Source organism: Botryllus schlosseri, chromosome 9 (assembly GCF_051294905.1).
Source record: "Botryllus schlosseri isolate E-star chromosome 9, Bs_hap1, whole genome shotgun sequence".
NCBI classification, from domain to species: domain Eukaryota; kingdom Metazoa; phylum Chordata; class Ascidiacea; order Stolidobranchia; family Styelidae; genus Botryllus; species Botryllus schlosseri.
Genome location: NC_137244.1, coordinates 16,050,313 through 16,071,210, shown reverse-complemented (window position 1 = coordinate 16,071,210; position 20,898 = coordinate 16,050,313). Strand labels below are relative to the sequence as shown.

The following is a 20,898-nucleotide window of genomic DNA, read 5'->3' as shown; positions in this document are numbered from 1 at the left end:
CGATTTTGCTGTGAGACTATCTCGACACAGGTGATTTTGCTGTGAGACAATCTCGTTCCCTGTGAGACACCGAGGATTTTCCTGCGAGAAAATCACCATTGCCAATAAGAAATACATAGGCCACCTGCACAATAGTGATTTTCTCGCAGGAAAATCCTCCCTATCACTTTTTGTCGAGAGTGATCTTCAAGAAAAACCATAGAAGGAATAGCGTGGGTAAGACAAGCAGTGAGCAGTGAGCAAGAGCCTCCCTGTCAGGTGAGCATGGGGCGCCAATTGATGAGGAACATTGTGAGCAGTGAGCAAGGCACCCGGCAAGCCGTCAGGTGAGCACCTGCCACCGATTCCAAACTGTTCAGCGTCCAACTGGTTCGCATCAGTCAGTGGTCACTGGACCGCACAAAAATTTATTGAATCAGTTAACCCATAAGTATTACAGTTTTTTTCATTGTCAATGACTTTTGTTACAGTATGAACTGAAGATTTTGGAACCTCCACTTCAGACTCTTACATAGGCCTACTCATTATTCACGACTTCCTCTAATCAAAAATTGCAGTGATCCATTTTCTAGGCACTAAAAACCTACGGCATTTGTGTAGCTTTCTCGTGACTATGTTCACACCTAAATAAAAGTTCGCTTTCATTCTACACGGTACACTGGGATCACGCAGGCAAACGTCGGCCGCTGGTCTCATGACCTGAATGAAATATATTTGCCTTTTGATGACTGCACAATAACTACTCAACGCACTAGGACCGGAAAATACGGACGGTGGTTAGAACGAGCAACCGATGACATCAGAGAGAGAGAGAGAGAGAGAGAGAGAATCTTTATTCGTATACATTACATATCAACATTACACTACAAAAATGTAACAGTGAAATGCGACATGCAAGGTAGACGGGAGGCTCGATATGACAAAGTCTTCAGAGCCGAGCCACTCAGAACAGGAGCAATTTTCACAGTTGATAACTAATAAACAAAAACAACAACAAAATAAAATTAACTAACGAACGAAAAGAAAAATAAGACACAGTATCTGGACCAATTCGAAATACAATGTAAATACAATTTAGCCGTAGTTAGAGATAAAGGAATGAAAACATTGTTTTTTAAATGCACAAGAGTCTAAATTGCGGAGATTAGGTGGCAGCTTGTTCCAAACATTGACACCAATAAAACTGATCGAATTTTGTACTAGACTCAATGATATATGTATATATATCATTGTAGACTGGTAGAGTGGTGTTGCACAGACAGAGACAAGTTAGAAGAAAATCTGGTATGATGTTGGTGGGTATCTGAAGGTATCTTGAACAGATTATCAAAATATAGTGGCAGTTCACCCTGATGATAGCTATGCATAAATTTCATAACCTCAAATTTGAAAATGTCTTCCACTTTCAATAATCCAACGCTTCGATACATGCTATTACAATTTTCACATCTAGATTTCCGACAGAGAATTCGTATGGCTCGCTTTTGCAAGACTTGCAATTTCTGCAGATGTTTTTTTGCAGCAGGTCCCCAAACTAGGATCCCATAAATGAGATAGCAGTGAATTAAGGCATAGTAGACTGATCTGAGAGTTTGATGAGGAATTAAATTTTTAAGGCATTCCTGCAGACATAACTTTTTCATGAGTACAATAAATTTTACGGGATTATTACCATTGTCATTTAATCGGCCTATCGGCTCCACCCCTGCTGGAACGAACACCTTCATCATCGTGCCAGTGCAACGTCCAATCCTTCATTCGGATGTGTACAGACTTTTCATGGAGTGTTTATTAATTTTCTCACTCACAATCGCTCTATATTCGAAGCCACTGTCTTTGATATCGCTTGCAAGATGAAAAGAGACATAGCTAATATATATGTATCAGTTCATTTGAGGTATATGCTATTTTTGCCATATTTTGGAATCGGGAAAGGAGCACACTTTTTCAAAATTTTCAAACATAGTCTACCGGAGAAAAATCTTTTAAAAATGGTAAATTTTCCCACTTCGCGGTCAGTTGAAAAAATCTCAAAAAGCAGAACCTTTAAGCGTCCTCGGAGGACATTTTCAAAAACCCTAAAAAGGCGGACAAATCCTTCTAAATGAGGAGGTATATGTTCAATAATTAAACAACACTTGAATGACTCGCTCAACATCAGACCGCACATTCCTTGCGCGTCTTCATCGTTGATGCAGGAACGCTCAACTCTGTCCAACAGCGTAGATAGGGTGGCCGAGCATGTTCACGACAGCGCACCACCTGGTACCCAGGTATGGCTTAACTCTAATCTAATCGTCGCTAGTGCTCATGCTCAATTAACGCTCCTACCAAAGCACCGCATATCGCCCCAGTGGAATCAAAGTGACTTATGTCCAGTTTTCAAATTTTGAAGGCCCTTTTTTAAAACTTGAAAAACGTTCAATTTTTCGAAAAATTTTCAATTTTTCCGGCCATGGTTATGTCTGTTTCATCAATTCAAAGTTAATCGGGGCCAATATATGGACGTAAGACGGAAACTTTCTGTAAAGTCAATTTTCTCAAAATGGACATAAGTCGCTTCGATTCCACAGCGACGATATAATGCACAGCCTCATGACAAAGAGGTTTCATTCGAACCTGATATAGCCCTCTATATGCTAAGCAAGTCGTTCAAGGTCATATGAATTGACCAATCATGTCCAAGGGCTGTTCAAAAATAACCTTTTTTCCTGAATCTTGCTGGTTACTTGATTAAATCGTTAGGATGCCTTAAAAAACAACGCACACCAAATTTGAATTCATTCCAACCAATATTCGCGGATTTCGTAGAGTTTGAAAATTTTGAATTTGCCTAAAAATGCAAAAACAAATTTTTCAAATTTTCCTTCCAACCTTATGAAATTGTTGCGCCGTCTTCAAAAACGATGGGAGAGAGAGAGAGAGATATGATATTCTTTCTCGCCTGCACCATCGAAATGCTTTGGCGACGGAGTTGCGATACGGCCCCATGAGGTCATCTAGTCTGCGCCCCCGTTTTTTTTCTCCTCCATGCTATCCGTGATTGCTGAGCGCCTAGCAGGATAGCTGCGGATACCATTTTTCGAGTCTTTGGTATGACCCGGCCGGGGATCGAACCCACGACCTACCGCTCGAGAAGCCGGACGCATAACCATTACACTATCTCGCTCGACGGAAAACAAATTTGACTCAATTCCAAGCTGCAGAAGCGGAGTTATTCAAGTTTTTTGATGATAATTCTGGGATTATCCTTGGTTGGTGGATCATCCCAGAAAAACTGAAATAACTCCACTTCTACGGCTTCGAATTGAGTCAAATTTGTTTTGCATCGTTTTTGAAGACAGCGCAACAATTTCATGATGTTGGCAGAAAAAATTTTTTTGCATTTTTTTTTGCATTTTTAGGCAAATTCAAAATTTTCAAACTCTACGAAATCCGCGAATATTGGTTGGAATGAATTCAAATTTGGTGTGCGTCGTTTTCTAAGGCAACCTAACGATTTAATCAAGTAACCAGCAAGATTCAGGAAAAAAGGTTATTTTTGAACAGCCCTTACTGTCCAGAAGATCCAGATCTTGTAAGTAACACATAAATTTCAACTGTCAATGTATTGCACAAAATCACGGATAAGAAATCAAGCAACACGATTACGCTGATTTAGTATTGCAAGATTCGACGAAGCTTTTAATCATCGAATTTCCATTTATAATTGAAGTAGTAGCTATAACGTATTCTTCCTTTGGCCCACCAGTCTCAAAATCGCTGAGGAAACGCAACGCGGAGATTTCCGCGTATGTGACACCGCCGATGAAAAACACCAACGTCACAATCGTGTCTCTACTGCTTCCTAGGGAGCCTTTCCCTGCAAAATTTCAAAACCTCGTCAGATGATCACGAGACCGCGCAAAATCACAGGCACGGAGCATATTACATTTCTTCTTAGAATCTTCATCGGTCACAACAGGTGACATTACCGATCCTGGCAGCAGCCTGAAAACTTCCTCTATGCTTCTCCAGCCAGGGTGCGAGAATATTTGCATTAGCCTCGCACTCAATGGCGCGTAGCCACTGTGTACATAGGCGATGTCCTTGGGATCCTAGAATTGAACGGATGCCAACCCCTGAAACATGGACCTTTGTTACCCCTTCCCACCTTCTCGTTTATCTCCTCGACAACCAATCGAAGCGACTTGCGGATGGTATTGTAGTTCCACAGTTTCCAAGGAGGCTGAAGCAGACCGGCCTTTTCAAGATTTCGAATAGTGATGATGTGTTCAAAACCGTACGTCTAAGGAGAAAAAAAGATCTTGAAAAACACTTCATCAGCGGAGAATGTGATAAGGGCAAGGGGCAATAAAATGCCGTCATATCTCCGGTGTCACGTTACCCAGTTATCAATACAACCTCCATTGAAGTAAAATATTTATCAAAATCGAAGACATTTCGGGTGCCTCTTCTCAAGAACAAAACAGACTCAATAACAAAACAGACTTAAAAGCAAAACCCAAAAGGCGAAGTATGACATAACAATCGGAGTTACAAACCATGAAATCCGCATTGTAACAATGACAACAATAATAAACTTTGGATTGCATGGTACCGTGCTATAGTAACAGCGCAATTTGAAAATGAACAATTACCAATACGAATTAGAACAAACTGGCCGGAAATGAGTTATAGTTAAAGTTATAGAGAAAATCTTTTTGTCTGCATAAAAGAGGCTTGGTCAATTGAACAATGGTTGATTCTAACACTTTATATGAAACAAAGACCTGCCTCACGCAATGACAGTGAAAATTCCCTCATTACAGTGTTGAGCGCAAGAAGTTATCCAGTTACTAACTAAGTACTTCTATGTTGAGTACTCTATTGCCTGCCTACTTTGTAGACTGCACATGAAAATATAATCTGACGATTGATTGACTTCTACGTTAAATTTTTTAGGAAAACTACTGACATTTTACAATTTGAATTTTGAAAATTAGAAAGTAGTTTTGCGATATATGTTTGCACCACTTTTATGAGTGAAATTGCTATAAGAACCGCGTGAACATGATTAACCGCTAAAAGCATGCGACTAATTCTACATTTTGAAACTTCTTACTAGAGTACTTTTCACACCGTCCGTTTTCTACTTCAGCCTAAAGTAGTTTAGACAAGTCTTCGAGAGTGCTACGGTATTACTTCTACTTCTACTCGAGTAGAAAAGTAGATTACTTTGACCGCCCCTGACCTTATCCAACAACACAATGATATACGGTTATTGGTTACGATAAAATTCTGAAGTTTGCAGTACCACAATGAGAATCAGCAGAGAGAAGTCTTATTGAAAGGTTCAAGTATCAAATTAAGAAAGACCAGTTTATTACGACGTAGTCTTCCATAGACTTCGTCGACACTCCGACAGCCTTACACTCACATGGATAATCTCTTTCTTGTAATACTCGAAAACTTTAGGCTTCAGTCCGTTATTGGTGAGACATTGCAGACAGAGAAGTCGCAGGACTTTTGTAATTGGTTCTTTGCGGAATAAACAATCTTCAATGTACTGACTGATCTTGTCGGTTCCGATGCCGTTTAGCAACTCTTGTTCGAGATTTATTGTGTCCAAAAAACTTTCCGTATCTGAAAACGACGTGTGCGACTAGAATTCAAGCATTAAAAATCATGCCTAGAATACGCAATTTTCCATGCATAATACGCCCCCATGTATAACACGCACCCTGAAAATGGCATGTCGATTCCGGGGAAAAGCCTGTACCCACATATAGTACCGGTACATGCGTGAATGCCGAAAATACAAGCTTCTCGTGTTGACGAACTAGGACGTATGATAAGTTACCAACGATGGTTATGTTTTAGAATTAGCAGAAATCGATTACGCACGTTGAGGTCTGCTCGCGGAGATTTGTCGTCATTCTGTTTTGTGATGTCACTGTTGAACCATGATGACATAACCATTGTTAATCATTATACACTTAACAGCATTGTATCTGAGCGACGGAGAGATAGAGGAGCAAAAGCATGCGAGGCCCGAGACGCGATAGATAAGGTCAGCGTAGCGAGCCTAATGCAGATGCGATTGCTCAGGCCAATGATTATATCGTGCGCACCAGGTCTATTGTAGATTTTGGATGCGATTGTTCAGGCCAGCGTAACCAGGCATGTTGCAGATGCGACTGTTTAGGCCAGAGATGATATCTTCGTCCTGGCCCGTTGTAGATGCGATTATTCAGGAATGTTGTTGACGCGATTAATCAGACCAGCGAGAATTGCACGCGCGTGCAGCAGTCAATGACCTAATTTCACTCGCTGTGCAAATGGCAAACACACTTGGCAGGAGATGGCGTGCTGTTCGCAGACACTTCTTGCTAATTGGCAACACACTTCTCGCTAATTGGCAGCGCCTAACACTGATAATACGAACTACTGAGCAGGATGGCTGAATGTGACGCGCGATTGACAGCAAACAAGTAGAAAGGTGTGATTTCAAGTTTCATTTTGAGGGAGATATTTTTCAAGAATTGTTGTGCCCATGGCAATGCGCACCCCCCCCCCCATTTTAGGACAAAAAATTGACAAGATTTTGTGCATTATACATGGAAAATTATGCTACTCCAATCTATTTTATCAAAGAAGCGGAAACATAACTATCCCAGTCACAAGCAAACTTTGTTGCTCTATCCGTAAACATTAAGTAGTAGCTTCAACGCTGCAAGCCTTGGTGATCATGAAACGCATGAACGCACTTGCACAGCGACACGCCGTTAACCTATCTGGGCAAACTCAAAGCTTTTGGTTGTTCTTTCCTGCCAAAAAATCGTGAAGTTCGAGGATCCAAGATAAGTCATCAGCATTAATCACAAAATACTCAAATAGTGGCACACAGTAGTCAAAGCTACTCCAGTAGAAGTACTGCTGTAAATTTCTACCCAATTACAAGCAGTGATTTCCTTGTCAATATTACATCAAGTAGTAGTTAACGTAAAGTGAAAATAATCCAGTAGTTTTGGTCGTGGGTCACAGTACATGTGGAAGGTAGACGGAGGTGAAATGTATCTTTGCGACCAATGCAAGAGTGCTAATGCAACTAGAACTAGGTACATCGATCGAAAATATATTTAGCTACCCCGATACACTACTATGACAATCTCGGTCATACAAGTGATGCAAACTCATCTCAAAACTAGGTTCTGCTTTTCAAAACCCAAGTTAAACCTAAACAATTGTCTAAACTAAGCAAAAGCAAACGTTTAAGTAGCAGAGGGAGTAGTTTAAAAATAGAAACGAGCAAAACCTACTTGAGTACTCCGAAAAAGTATAATCACATTGTTACTGACTACCTCCGCACACATACCATAACAAATCGCTAAGTAACTTGTACCGTGTTGTAACGTCTCATAGTGAGTTTGACGTTCCTCACCAGTGAATTCCTTGATGAGCTCTGCAATCGATGTGTGATTCGCCAAAGATGCTTTATCCTCCTGCATCTTCGGAAGATTCTTGACGTAATCCTTCATTTCTCTGACAGAGTTCACGTCGTGCCTTTCCTGGAAATATTGGTGCATGCACTCTGGCATTAATCACACGATACACGCACAGAAAAGCATCAAAGCTTACGTCGTATTTTTCCTTGATTTGTTTCGTCTTGCTTTTCAACACTGGCCCCACGGCGTTAAAGTTCTTATCCCGAAGATCCTGAAACAGTTCGTCTTTTGACGTCAGCATCACTTTTTTATCGCTTTTTGTTTCCTCTTCCGGTTTCTTATTGGAGAAGAACCTTTCGGAAGGAAATTGTCCAGTGGCTGCAATTGAGAAATGAACACAGGCTACCTCAAGAAAGGAATATTTTCGGGAAGCGCAGCTTGTCGTCTTACCATTATGAATCCCATACGCCTCATCAATCAGTCCTTCGTACGTCAGCTGAGTGACGAGAGGCGAGATGAAATCCAGGGTTCTGTCTAGGATGACAAGCCTGTTGATCTGCGGTTGGGCGTTGTTTTCATTATCGCCATTTTCGTAGCTGATCTTCTTCAGGTAGTCGCACACCGCCTGAAAAGTATTCTTAAAATGTAGAACTCAAATCGTATGTGGGATTGGATTTGTTAGCCGAATGACGGATTGAGCTGAATAACATTACACCAAATTGCTCATTGAAGCTCTGGTAGGAAGAGTTCGTCAAATCTCAACTTTTATAATAATAATGTCTTCAATGTGAATCATGAATCATTGAATAAGCTAAAGACCTGGAAAAGAACACTGGTACTAGAGGTCGAAGTCTCTATGAGCAGGCCTGGAAACGGGATGAGAAATTTTGCATGAACGACAGAGAGTAGCATTGATTTAACGAACGCATGTTCGAACTTAGTTCAACAGCAAACCACTTGGATTAAATCGGGACTGAACAGATACTAGAGGGAAGGCAACAATGGCTACAGATGTGGCTTACTCTGCATTAAATGTATGTGTTTAAGTGATTAGGAATTCATTTTAATCGCAGAGTGAAAGTTGTGCCATCGCAATTGTATGGCTAGAACGTAAACGCGTACTTGAGACGGGCGAGTTCATGAATGATTTCAGAAATATTCAATCGTTGAGTATCATTGGCAAAATAAATCGACTGCGCCAGTTTCAGACACGGGCCTGGCGCAAAAGCAAATGAATCGTCGGCGAAGGAAGCCAATAGAAAATCACTAACAAACACATATAGACGAGCGGGATAACTCTGTCTCAACCAACGAGAGGTGGTCAAAGTAGTCAGCTTTGATATGTGTAGAAGTAACACCACCAATTTCTACTCAATTACAAGTAGAACGAGCGCATTCCAAGACAAGTCAATACTACTTAATGAAGGCATCAAAAGCACTAAAGTAGTTTCGAAACAGAATTACGATCGAGCAAGCAGTTAATCGTCGGTGGTTATTTTCAAAAGTACAGGGTGCATCTTTGAAATGAAAAAATTTGACGTAAGACACTACAAGTAGATGCACAATTTTCAAAAACATATCAGGTTTCCGTGATAGAGGCCAGGTACTGCCGTCACGACAATTCACTCACAAGAAAAAAGCATCCCGAAACTACTTTTTCTATTACACAATCCAATAGTCTAGTAGTTTGGGCTAAAAAACTAAAGTAGAAGCAGGAGCAGGGTTGTAGCGACCCCAGTCGCAATATTTTGGCGTCTCGACTCATTTTCCTTAAATGATATGGAAAGTGACTGGGCACGACTTGAGTTAGTTTGTGTATTGACTGGACGTGTGCTCGAGTTATTGCGCAGGACTCGACCAAGTCATATGACGACGACCAAGACAGGCATTTCGTTGTACCTACGAAGAGTAGTAAAGTTACTACGTTATCAGTATCTCCTCTATCAGTACTGACACTTGAAAAGTACGGCCAGAAACTGTTATATTTTGAGTTCGGGGTGTTCGATACCACCCAAGCAGAGTTGTAAAAAAGTAAGTTGAGCATGACCTGAACTAGAAACTGAACAGTGAACCCAATGACTTGGACTCGAGTCTTAACACTATGTCTCAGACTTGACGATCTGCTCTGCGTCCTGAACTCGGTGTTGAACTGAAAATGACTCGACTTGACTCGAGTCAAAGCCATAATTGTGATTGACTTGCTCGGAACCTTGCGACTTGGTTACAACCCGGACCAGAAGTAATCATAAGCGCTCGAGTAAGCAATGCAAGCGAGCAAACCGACTACAGTACTCCGAGAATGCAGAAGTACTTCGTCACCGACAACCTTCTCAAATAAAGCCCCAGACGCACCCGTGCATAATGTCCCGCTCCGTGTATCTCCTGTATCGTTCCGAACTGGCGTTGCAGTCCGTTCAGCGCCCGCGCCACCAGATACACCGACGAGTAGTCTTCGTGTATTAAACGGTCCGATAACGAATTCGGCAGCTCCATCGAAAGCACGTCATAGTCCAGAGGTACGATGTCCAGGCGAAACTCTTCAATTGATTCGAGGCTATTCGCCACTCCGAGTTCCTGGATTGTAGTGCATAGCAGGCAAATTGAATCACAGCCGCTTGGAATAAAATTTGGTACTTCATAAATATCAATTCACCGTTGATAACACGATGATGAGCCTTTCTATCCACTGATACCCAAAGGTGGTCAAGTAGCCAATGTTGCGACTAGCTACTCAAGTGGAGAAGCAATACAATAAATTTCCACTAAATTACAAGTAGCTTCTACAAATACAAGCCAAAGCTACTCCAAGTAGAAGCAGAAAAAGAAGACACGAAAAGTAATCAAGAAGGTGGTTTTAAAACGTAGATTTGGGCCATACACTTCAACCGTTAATTGGAGGCCGCTTTCAGAATTGCAGACTGACAAATGACACCACAAATAGACGCAATTTTCGAGAAAACATTCAGTTATCAGTTGTCATAACAGCTTCACTGATAAAAGTGATGGTACCATGTCTCAAAACTACTTTCCACGTTACAAAATCAGAAGCATAAAAAGTAAGATATTTTGCTCAAAAGACTGGCGAGTTGAATCGAAAGCACACTAAAACATAACCCCCATTCAGTAAGTAGTAAAAGTTAAGAAAAACCTGCGTGAGTGCTCGGACAAAGTAGGCCTACTTTGTTACTGATCAGTGACCACTTCTGCTGTCACTGGATGCCAAGACACGGTAGTTGCTAAGCAAAAAACTAAATTCGACAGCGCAATGTAAATATTTTGGCATCGTATCAGAACTAAAACAGATATTATACGCTCGTTTTCACAAAAAGTTACAATTTCGACGGAAATTCCAGTTTGGGTATTTTCCTATTCATGAAGACATGAAATCTCGATTGGTCGTATCGCAGAATCCAAAACAAGCACTACAAATATACGCACATCAGTACAAATGACTTTTCTGTGAAATCATGATCAACCACAATATTGACACAAAGATATGGTCGTAGAAATACAAAATTATCTTTCAAGTGGAGTTGAATAAGCAATATTTTCTTCATAGTTGCAATAAATGTACAAATTTAAACTTTTCACATCATCAATAACTCTTATGACATTATAACGACTAACGAGTGATTCTTTAATCCACTCCTAATACTCAAATCGGAATCGAATGACTCATGTAGCCTATTTTGCCCAGCCTTAGTTACAGCAGATCATGTAAGTTTGCCGATTGTGAAAGTACGCCAACCAAAATACAGCCTGACTAACCTCAAGTCTTTGTTTGCATTGAAAACTTTTTGAAGGCACGAAGAAGATATGAAATTTCTTTTCGCGAACTTCTTTTTGAATATTTTGAGCAATAAGGTTCATGGCGTCGACCTCGGGCCTCGTGACGAAAATGATGTGCCGCACATCCGAATCATTTAGCTTTCCGCCTGTCAGTGAGAACATCCGCTGCACCCCATGCTCTTTCAGGAGAGAGAATTCCACGATAAGACTGAAACGTTCGGTGAGGGGCAGGTCCCAAACTAGAGCCTGTGAGATCACATGAAAAGGTATTGTTGTTCGTGGTATTCACGGCGCGTTTCGACTACAATGATCATTTACGTACAACAGGCCGATTTTGATGACTTATCTGCCCACATGTAGCAGACACCGCGCTTGCGAGGATCAAATAGCAAGGACGAGCCTAGATAAATTTAAAATACTTTGGCAGAGATTCTGCAGTCTACCTCAGTCGGACACGAACCCGCAACCTCTTGGTGTTGCAGCTGTGGATTTATCTTGTTACTATGACAAGATATTATTTGTGCACTGTCTCAGTACATAGCTTAGTATTAAAATCAGAGGTGAACGACATATTCTGCACTGCTAGCCTATATATATATATGCCTATAAGTATAAGAAAAAATTGCAATTTTCTACTCAATTACAAGTAGACGAAGCGATATCCGAAATATGCCGAGACTACTTCAAATAAAAGGTGAGAGGTTTCAAAAGTACTTGAGAAAATAGTTTCAAAAATGAGATTTGGTTAAGGCGTCGCATATTATAAGCAGATAAACTGATGCGGCCATTAACGAATTGAAAGATGCAACATTGCGGTTAAAACAAATCAAATAATTGTAATGCGAATAAGTGCACCTTTCTGAAGAACATTCCGTTCCCATGATACATGCGGTATTTTGTTTGGTTGCCAAGACAATTCTCTGAAAAGTGCTGCAAAACCTCTCACAAATTGACTTACTACTTTACAAAAGTCAAATTGTAATAAGTATTTTTGCATCAAAAACCATCAAGTAGAATTGGAGGTAGTCTAAAGGCATATCCACGTGAATAAATTATTCGTTCGTAAAAGTAGGAGTACTTTCTTAATGTCCGCCTCAGGTTATCATCACAGGTCTAGATTGGCCCTATCATGGATTACCAACAAAAATAAATGCCGTAAACCGGGGTAACTTCGGACAATTTTTGACAATTTCGCTTTATATCTTGGAAAGGCTAGAGTCCAGGGGAGGCAAGTTTTGTGTTTTTCTGGGGTTATGGAGCAAAGATTAGAATTACCTAATCCAAAATCTTCATGGTCATAACTAAGTACGGTATTTTGGTAAATTAGTCCAAAGTTACCCCGGCATGTGGAGTAACTTTCGACGATGCAGTTTTTTGTATGTCTTTACACTCTATTGCTTATGAAACCACTTAAATGAGGCTTATTTGGTGAGGGTCGATGAGAGCAGTGGCTAAAAATGAAAAGAAATAGTATATGTCTGGCCTATTGCATGATTTTTACCTAATCCCACCTGAAAAAAAGGTTCTTTATGAAGGCTAATGCCACCTTATGCATCCCCTATCTCAATTTACCCTCATGTCTTCCCCAATTGGGACTTGAAAATAACATATGGGGATAAGGTTATCCCACTGGCAGCGTCAGCAAACATTAAGCTTATTACCGTGATTTATTGCTGATTTCAAGTATTTCACTGTTCTTCAAAATATGCACTTTCCCTTTCCTATGTCCTCTGATGGATATATTTTGTGGTAATTTATGCCACATTCAGCGGGCGCATCTTTAAGAGCATTTGATAAGTTTTTAAACTAGCTTCCCCCCGCTTACAATCTCTCGGCTGATTGCCTACCCATTTTTTAAATATTTTGCGAAAATCTTAATTAATTTAACTTCTCATTCCACTTAAAAAGCTATCAGGCAGGTCATAACGAATATAGTTGACGATACACTTTGAAACAGATGAAACAGCCACTTTTCAGAGCTCTAAATATCACATTTTCCACTGTCCAAAGTAACCCCGTTCTGATAAAATACGATAGGGTAACTTTGGACATCACATTTTCTTATATTGATGTAAGGTTGAGCCCGCTGAGATTTTTGCCATGGATTAAGACTACTTAGAGCAGAGGTCTCAAACACGCGGCCCGCGAGACCATTTTCTGCGGCCCGCGACCGTATTTTGGATTTCGAAGTATTCGACAATAATTAAGTGTCATACATAATTTTTTCATTAGAAAACTGCAAATTGGCCCCAAAACTACCCCAGAAGCTTGAAACAACTCATCAAACTTCACTATTACATCACTTTCAAAAGTTACCACCGAGTGGATGAGGATCACTGAATACTTTGGCGATTGAACATTTCTATTGCTATGGCACAGTAATCATTATATTCAAGTTGTTTTAGCTCTGTCCCAGTATTCGAAGGTAAATCTAACGCTGATTTAATTTGGCATAGGTAATGACATGATCAATAGCTGCAACACCAATGGGCGCAGGTTCGAGTCCGACTTCCGATACCTAGGATTTACCTAGGCTCCTCCTTGCCACCTCATCCGCGTCAACGGTGTCTTACAAAAGCCCAAAGGTGGTCCGTGCTGTAAGTCGGCAGTTACGGAAAATAAGAAGAATATCGGCCTGCTGTAAATGACCATAGTAGTCGACAAACACCACGAATACCCCAAAACAAACAAACAAACAATAGCCTTGTTATCAGGAGTATGCCCGAAACTGTTCCAATGCTCTGATATCAGCAGATCAATATTTCTAAAATTCTAAAATATTCTACCTATAACTTCAAATTTCCGCTAGCTGCAAAATTATTACGCAACAGCTTTCACGATGTCCTGATGCATTTTTACTCTCGCATGGTGTCTACAGCAGCTATGCTAAGTACAGCAACAATTTATTCAAATATTTTAAAATGTGATTTTTTTCGTGCCAAGCGTGAATTCACAATAGTAAATCACATTTTAAAGATGCGTGTGGTATGTCAGTCTGCAAGGTCCCGTCAAATAAAGCCTACTCGAAAATACATCGAATTCCCCTATTATTGTTGCTGCGGCCCGCGGCGCCATGAACAAGTAGGAAATTGGCCCGCGAGTACATTTGAGTTTGAGACCACTGACTTAGAGGTATCTGCTGCCAAGTTTTGAATCTATGACTCACATGCTATCTATGTTTGGTTGAAAGAATTTCAATAACCATCAATTTTGATGAAATTGACCACCGTGGTTAATTCATCAATGTTGGGTCAAGTTTACCTGGTAGTGAAACGAATCCACTTTTTATTGGGGTCAGTCCATCCCAAATCAACTAAATTTTTTACCAAAGATAACCCTATGGTCTTCAATTTCAGTCAGATTGCACTCAAACGGAGACAATCATAGCCTGATCAAAAGAAACCTAATTTTATCAAAATCGGATAAGTCGTTGAAATTTTATCGCAGTTTGAAAAATAGCACTTTTTGCGTTCATTGAACCATGTCGAAATGTCTTTTCCTAAGACCTTATTTTGGAATCGTCATAAAATGGGCTGGGATGGAGTTTTCTTGGGTGAATCAATGTTTTTATGACTGCAGTTAAGCGAACTTTGAATATGAACAAGAATTTGCTGGATTTACCAAAAGGTTATGGGTCAAATGTATCGAGAGGGTAGGGACCTCAATGAAATCAGTCATGCGTGACACAATTTTCCATGCCGATTTGTGAAAAAAGGTATACTTCGATTTTGTTAAGTGAGGTATCATATGAAAGCTGTTGATGTCTAGCATTCATTCCTATCGTGCTCATAAGTGATTTAGCTCTCATTATTGTTTGTACACGAGTATTTAGTTACCTGGCTTTTCAAGTGCTAATTGCTCCTTTTTTGCAAATTGTTCAGACTAGTTTATTCCAAATCCATGACTGTGCAACGTGCATTCTCACTCAATATAGATGAGATCTCATGCAGGAAAGCAATTGACTGATGGAGTGGTACATAACTGTCATATACCGCAAGGATCTAAGCAGTTTTATAGCATGAAAACTATGATCATGCTATTTCCCCTGTGTTTAAAGGTATTTTGGGTGGTATAATTTATACAGCTGCTCGGTTTTTGATAGATTACGCGTTTACGACCATTACTTGATTAAGTAGCCTATATATAGTAGCTAGCACTATCCATTTCATTCCCTGGTACAAGTGATATCAGACATTTAATCATCCTATTATTCAGTCAAAAATCTGAATACGGAGACAGCCGACGGAGTGCCTAGTTCTATAATTTACATAACATTTGACTCTAACATCTCCGAGTAACCAATATACATAGACAGTCAAGGTAAAATGATCAGTAGAAGGACAACCTTCGTGCTACAATCTGATTCCCAGGCACTGTTTATGACCTAGTAGTCGAAGTAACATTGTCATCACAATATTTGGGGATATTCTCAAAAATATTTTCTCAAGCTGAGAACTGTTCATATCGCCTCAACAATCGGTCAAATCTCATATAGGTAAACTACATAGCATAGTGGTAGAGCAATCATTCTCTCATCTGGCCAGTTGAGAACACTTGCAAAACATCAAAATTTGGAAATCGATTCCACAGAATTATTAAAACGCTGACCGAGCATGTTTACTCAAATCTATTCACAGATTCTCATTAAATTTCTTTTGGAGAACAGTTACATCTCCTGTACAACACCAGGGTTGTAACCAAGTAGCAAGCTTTCGAATCACTAGTCACTCTCACTTTTATAGTTCTGACTTCAGTCGAGTCATTTTCAATTCACCCCTGAGTCAAGTAGCCTGAGTTTCAAGTCAGTGCGTAGAGGGGTGATGACTTGAGTCCGACTTGATTCAACTCCGGTTCAACCTACTTTTCCCAACTCTACTCGAGTGATATAAAATGGCTCGGATTCATAATATCGTAATTTTCCTCAGTCCTAACAGTTTCTAGCCCTATTTTCCAAGTATCAAGACTGCTAGACGAAATAACAATAATGTGGTGAATTTACTATTCTTCAAAACTACAATGAATTGTCTTTCTTGGCAGTCTTAGTCTCGAGTCATATGACTTGTCTCGACTCATGAAGAATGACTCGAATACAAGTCGAGTCAATGCACAAATTTTCTTGAGTCAGGTCATTTAAGGCTCGTGAAAAAATGACTCGAGTCAAGTCAAGTGACTATAGTCATTACAACCCTGTACATGTACAGCACTTCCGTTGTTACACGAATTCTTAGCTTATGACTTGTAGGTACGCTGATAGTTTTTGTAATTTGAATAGATCACAAGATTTCAGTTGCAGTTTTGAACCTTTGTGATGATAACAAGTATTTTGTAGTTGATGTCTCTGTTGATCAAGCTTATACTATATAAAGTATTGTTGCAAATGTAACCCTGGCATTCCTCTTTACCACATCCACATTACTAGTCAGAATACCTACACAGCAAAAGTTTAAAATAAGTAATGATATAGTTTTCATTGAAAAGTTTTGTCATCCTTATACCGGGTCAGAATCTTCAAATCCCATGTTTTCAAATCATACATGTGACATGGAGCTTTCAAGATTGCAAGAGAAATCTTGGCCACTTACAAAGAATAACTCCGATGGAACCAAATCATAAATGTGCCTAGTGCAATTATCAAAATTATATTTTTCAGCCATGCACAGCCGCTATACCGCCAGACTGTTTGAAGATTCATTCATAGAAATGATGTAATGCATTTAAATAATCTATGCACGACTCACTAAAATATGAAATATAAAAAGCAGGAATATAAAGTAAGCCCTGCCCCAAGCTATTTAATATGCCTTTGAATGAAGCATTAATCAATAATAATTGTCAAGAATGTGTATAAAATATATAACCTAAAATACCTTTAGACACATGAAAATACATGAATATAGTTTTCTTGCTATAATGCAGCTTAGATCCTTGAAATCACTAGTGACATTGCTTTTATTGGACTGTGCTCATTCTTAGCTTTCATATGATACCTTACTCAATAAATTTGAAGTATACCCTTTTTCACAATTCACCCTGGAAGTATTCATCACGCATGACTGGTTTTATTTCAGCCTCATCTTCAGCCCCCCTTTTAACCCCAAACGGTTAGGTTATTATCGTAATAAAAACATTCAAAATTAGTGTTAGGCTATGTAGTTTCTGAAAATGTACTCTATTTACAGCCATAGACCAAGACTAATTTATATACAAATTCTGAAGTTTATGTTCCAAAAACCATACCTTTTCACGGTTGACTGGGCACAAAAAGTACTCTTTTTCAAATCCCCATAAATTCTAAACCGCTGAATGGATTTCCGAAAAATAACTTTTGTCCAGTTTGAAATATGTCTACGTTGCTTGGGAATTGCATTTATTGTTTATTTTGAAACACATGGTTATCTGCATTTGTTGATTTGGGCTGGAATTACCTTGAGACTACTGGTGGCGCTGTTGCCTCATGAAAATGAATTGGACGTCCAGAGGCAACCCTTTTCCATCAATAACCATTCGAATCTTTTACTGCTTAGTGTCCAAAGAGGAGGAAATGGTCAGTGATGACTAGTTTTTCCATGCCAGTTCAAGGACACAACACTATATTTGCAAACTAAAATGAGTTACGTTACAAAAATACACTGGGATTTGGGACAAAACGTGGCATAAATCATGAGGGAAGTGCATTGATTAATACCAATAAGGCTCAGACACCGAGCGAGATAGTGCAATGCTTCCAGCTTATCCACCGGTAGGTCGTGGGTTCAATCCCCGGCCGGGTCAGACCAAAGACTTGAAAACTGGTATCCGCGGCTATCCAGCTAGGCGCTCAGCATCCACGGATAGCATGGAGGAGAAAAATACGGTGGTGCAGACTGCAGACTAGATGACCTTACTTAAAGGTCGTATCCCATCTCCTTCGTCAAAGCATCTCGATGGTGCTGGCGAAAATAAATCTGATCCCTCTCTCTCTCAGAAAAAAATCGGCTTGATTGAACAGTTTACCAATTGTGAGGCAATTATTACATCAGAATATCGTAAGGTATGTTTTTTTTATCAATAAGTAGGTTATACTTCGAACAGCTAAATGAAAATCAACTTTGGCGCTCCGGCATGCGTTATCCATTACCGTACAGCAGATTCAAGTAAGAATATGTGTAATACTGCGAAAGCGTGATACTCTGCTACATTACGAGCTTCATTTTCTCATACTCTAAAGGAGAGCAGCACAAAATGCTATAATGAAATAAGTACCACAATCATTTGAATGAGTCCAGCTAACAATTTAATTTCGTGGGTTAGCTCACTCTAATTTAGTTCAGGTGTAGTATTATGTTATCGGATTAGCAATACAGGTTAACATTACACGTTTTAAGGAGCTTGAGACCTGGACTTTCACTGGTATAGGAATGATGGTAAGGTCAGAGGTTGAGTCAGTTATTGCCAGTCAGTAAACCAAGATCATCATTGAGAGATTTCACGTTTACAAGCTGAAAGCCGTGGCTTGGAAGGCACAAGGCTAATCCAAACTCCTAACCGTGATACCGAATACTCCAGGCCATGTATCCATTGCATGGATCTTAGTTCCAAGTTGTGTAAAACCACGACTCAATTTTACCTATCATCTGTTGGGGATACTGTTCAAAGCACATTGAAATCGCATCGATGAGCGGAGCCAATTTCCAATGAATGTTTACATCTATAATAAAAACACTAGATTTACACTAAAACGGTGATCCGCGGAATAAAATCAACATGTTTCGAAACCAGTCCAAGCACAAGAACACTAGCCTACGGTTTGATTTAAAATGCACCGGATCGAGTGCAGTAACATTATAGCAATAATGGCACCATGGAGCGACTCAAATGCTCCCTATTTCTTGCTTGGCTATCCTAACCACACATGAATAAACATCATCTGTTGCCGAGTAGACAAGGGAAAGTTCAAGGAGTAAATATGCTAACAAGTTGTGAACTTCGACTTGTTAGTCTCCATATCAGATTGAACAGGCTATTTCAATAAACCAATTCTTAACGAGTTAAGATACATTTTTATACAGTTTCGGTACAACGGGCTATAAAAGGTAGGGCTACGTTAGTGATATTTATTCGACATCGATTGATTACCTTAGTGCCGCCACAGCGATCCAGCAACTTGAGCAGTTCCTTTCTTGCGGCTTCCCTGATAAGGCCGATGTCTATCGGGCCCTCAGACAAATGGGCAGCCCCACTACTGGACATAACGATATTTTCAGTTCCGAACTAGCCCAAACACATTCCACACTGAAACCTAGCCCTGGTTTTTCAGTACCGGTGGTCCTATCCTTTTCGAAAAATTGCTGCTCGCTCTTGTTGCAGCAATCAGGTACTGTACAGTAAAGAAAATTTAAGTCTTGGGCGCCCTTTTGCGGATACTGTAAGCTTAGGTCGAATCCTCACAAAGTCACTAGAGCAGTGGATCTCATTCTCCACCGATTTGTCTGCGCGGACCACTGAGCTATATAAACACGCGCGGACCCTTTTTGGTCCGTCAATGCCACAATAAACTAGGATTACCATACGTCCTCCTTCAGGAGGATTTGCCCTCCTTTTCATGTTTTTGAAAATTTCCTCCGAGGACGCCTGAATTTCCTCCCTTTTGGCAATTTGTCTTCCTTTACAGCTTTTACATGGAGAGATTCGAGTGAACATGGGCATGGGCATAACTGACGCGAAATAGGAAATTCGTGTTCGATCGAGACTGACGACCTTTTTTTAGTTAACACCGCAAATTTTATGTGAAAAGTGTCTAAGTCGGGAGTCGAACGAAGGTGATGTCTTTTTTTTTAGACAGCCCACCAAATTTTACAGCAAAAATAGCGAAATCGGCTGTTTTCAGGATTGATAAGCTAACTTTTCTGATTGGGTAAAAGTGTCCCCCTTCCCCGATTCCAAAATACGGTAACCTTACAATCAGGGCTTTGGAGCAGCCGTAAATTTAAACTGCTCCAGCTCCGGCTCCGGAGCACTCTTCTATCATACATTAGCTCCGGCTCCAGCTCCGGAGCCGCATTATTACCACTGCTCCGGCTCCAGCTCCGGCTCCGGCTCTGAAATTATCGAATGGGCCTGTCTATATCAGGGGAGGCCAACCCGTGGGCCAAATGTGGCCAGAGAGAGGGTTTTGCGTGACCCGCGAGCTAATTTCCTATTATATTATCGAAAATGAATTGCTCAGATTGTGAACTTGCAATGCCAACCAAAAATTACAATTCTGGCTGCGACACTTGGGATGTTGATGACTAAAATATCAGTTCCGACGCATTGGCAGATTCAGGGTCCAGTCACATTTTCAGTAAATCGTCGTACACTACAATAAACTAAAATAGTAGCGAAATTTTTCTTCACGCTTCGCGTGTTTAATTGTCACACGATTTCTTGATTGGTAGCCTACCCCCTACTGAAAATGAAAAAAACGCCTAATTTACCCGATTGAGTCTAACTGTATTCGCAATTACGGGAGAAAGTCTTTTCGCGTTTGCGCTCGCATAAAGATCGTCGACGGTGAAATGTAGACACAAAATGATAGTCGCATATTATCGGAGACATTCGATATCAATGTGGCCAGACGCCGAATAGTCGTGTCCTTGCAAACTGAGCCTAGCGGGCGGTATACAATAGACCCGCCCTACTCAAGTAATAATATTATTGACCT

At 40.2% G+C, this 20,898-nt stretch overlaps 1 protein-coding gene and 1 long non-coding RNA gene across 2 annotated transcripts; both read right to left on the bottom strand.

Moving 5' to 3' along the window:
- Window positions 1-3,593: 3,593 nt before the first annotated feature.
- On the bottom strand, window positions 3,594-19,578 carry LOC145446383 (vacuolar protein sorting-associated protein 33A-like). Its single transcript, XM_080324670.1, has 10 exons — window positions 19,332-19,578; window positions 11,196-11,462; window positions 9,780-10,001; window positions 7,878-8,052; window positions 7,621-7,805; window positions 7,424-7,550; window positions 5,420-5,625; window positions 4,154-4,288; window positions 3,932-4,097; window positions 3,594-3,862 (listed from the first exon to the last, which is right to left on the bottom strand). The coding sequence occupies exons 1-10, from the start codon at window positions 19,443-19,445 to the stop codon at window positions 3,648-3,650; spliced, it is 1,812 nt and encodes a 603-aa protein (XP_080180796.1). The 5' UTR covers window positions 19,446-19,578; the 3' UTR covers window positions 3,594-3,647.
- On the bottom strand, window positions 12,333-14,472 carry LOC145446384 (uncharacterized). Its single transcript, XR_013917279.1, has 2 exons — window positions 14,339-14,472; window positions 12,333-13,327 (listed from the first exon to the last, which is right to left on the bottom strand). It is a non-coding gene; the product is annotated as an uncharacterized LOC145446384 (long non-coding RNA).
- Window positions 19,579-20,898: the final 1,320 nt, after the last annotated feature.

What these genes read in the sequence shown, in the direction of transcription:
- LOC145446383 (XM_080324670.1), bottom strand. Translation starts at nt 19,445, where the DNA reads ATGTCCAGTAGTGGGGCTGCCCATTTGTCTGAGGGCCCGATAGACATC. An exon ending in ATCGCTGTGGCGGCACTAAG is followed by an intron (nt 11,463 to 19,331) that starts GTAATCAATCGA and finishes GTGATCTCACAG; the next exon opens with GCTCTAGTTTGGGACCTGCC. An exon ending in TCGAGGAGATAAACGAGAAG is followed by an intron (nt 4,098 to 4,153) that starts GTGGGAAGGGGT and finishes GTTCAATTCTAG; the next exon opens with GATCCCAAGGACATCGCCTA.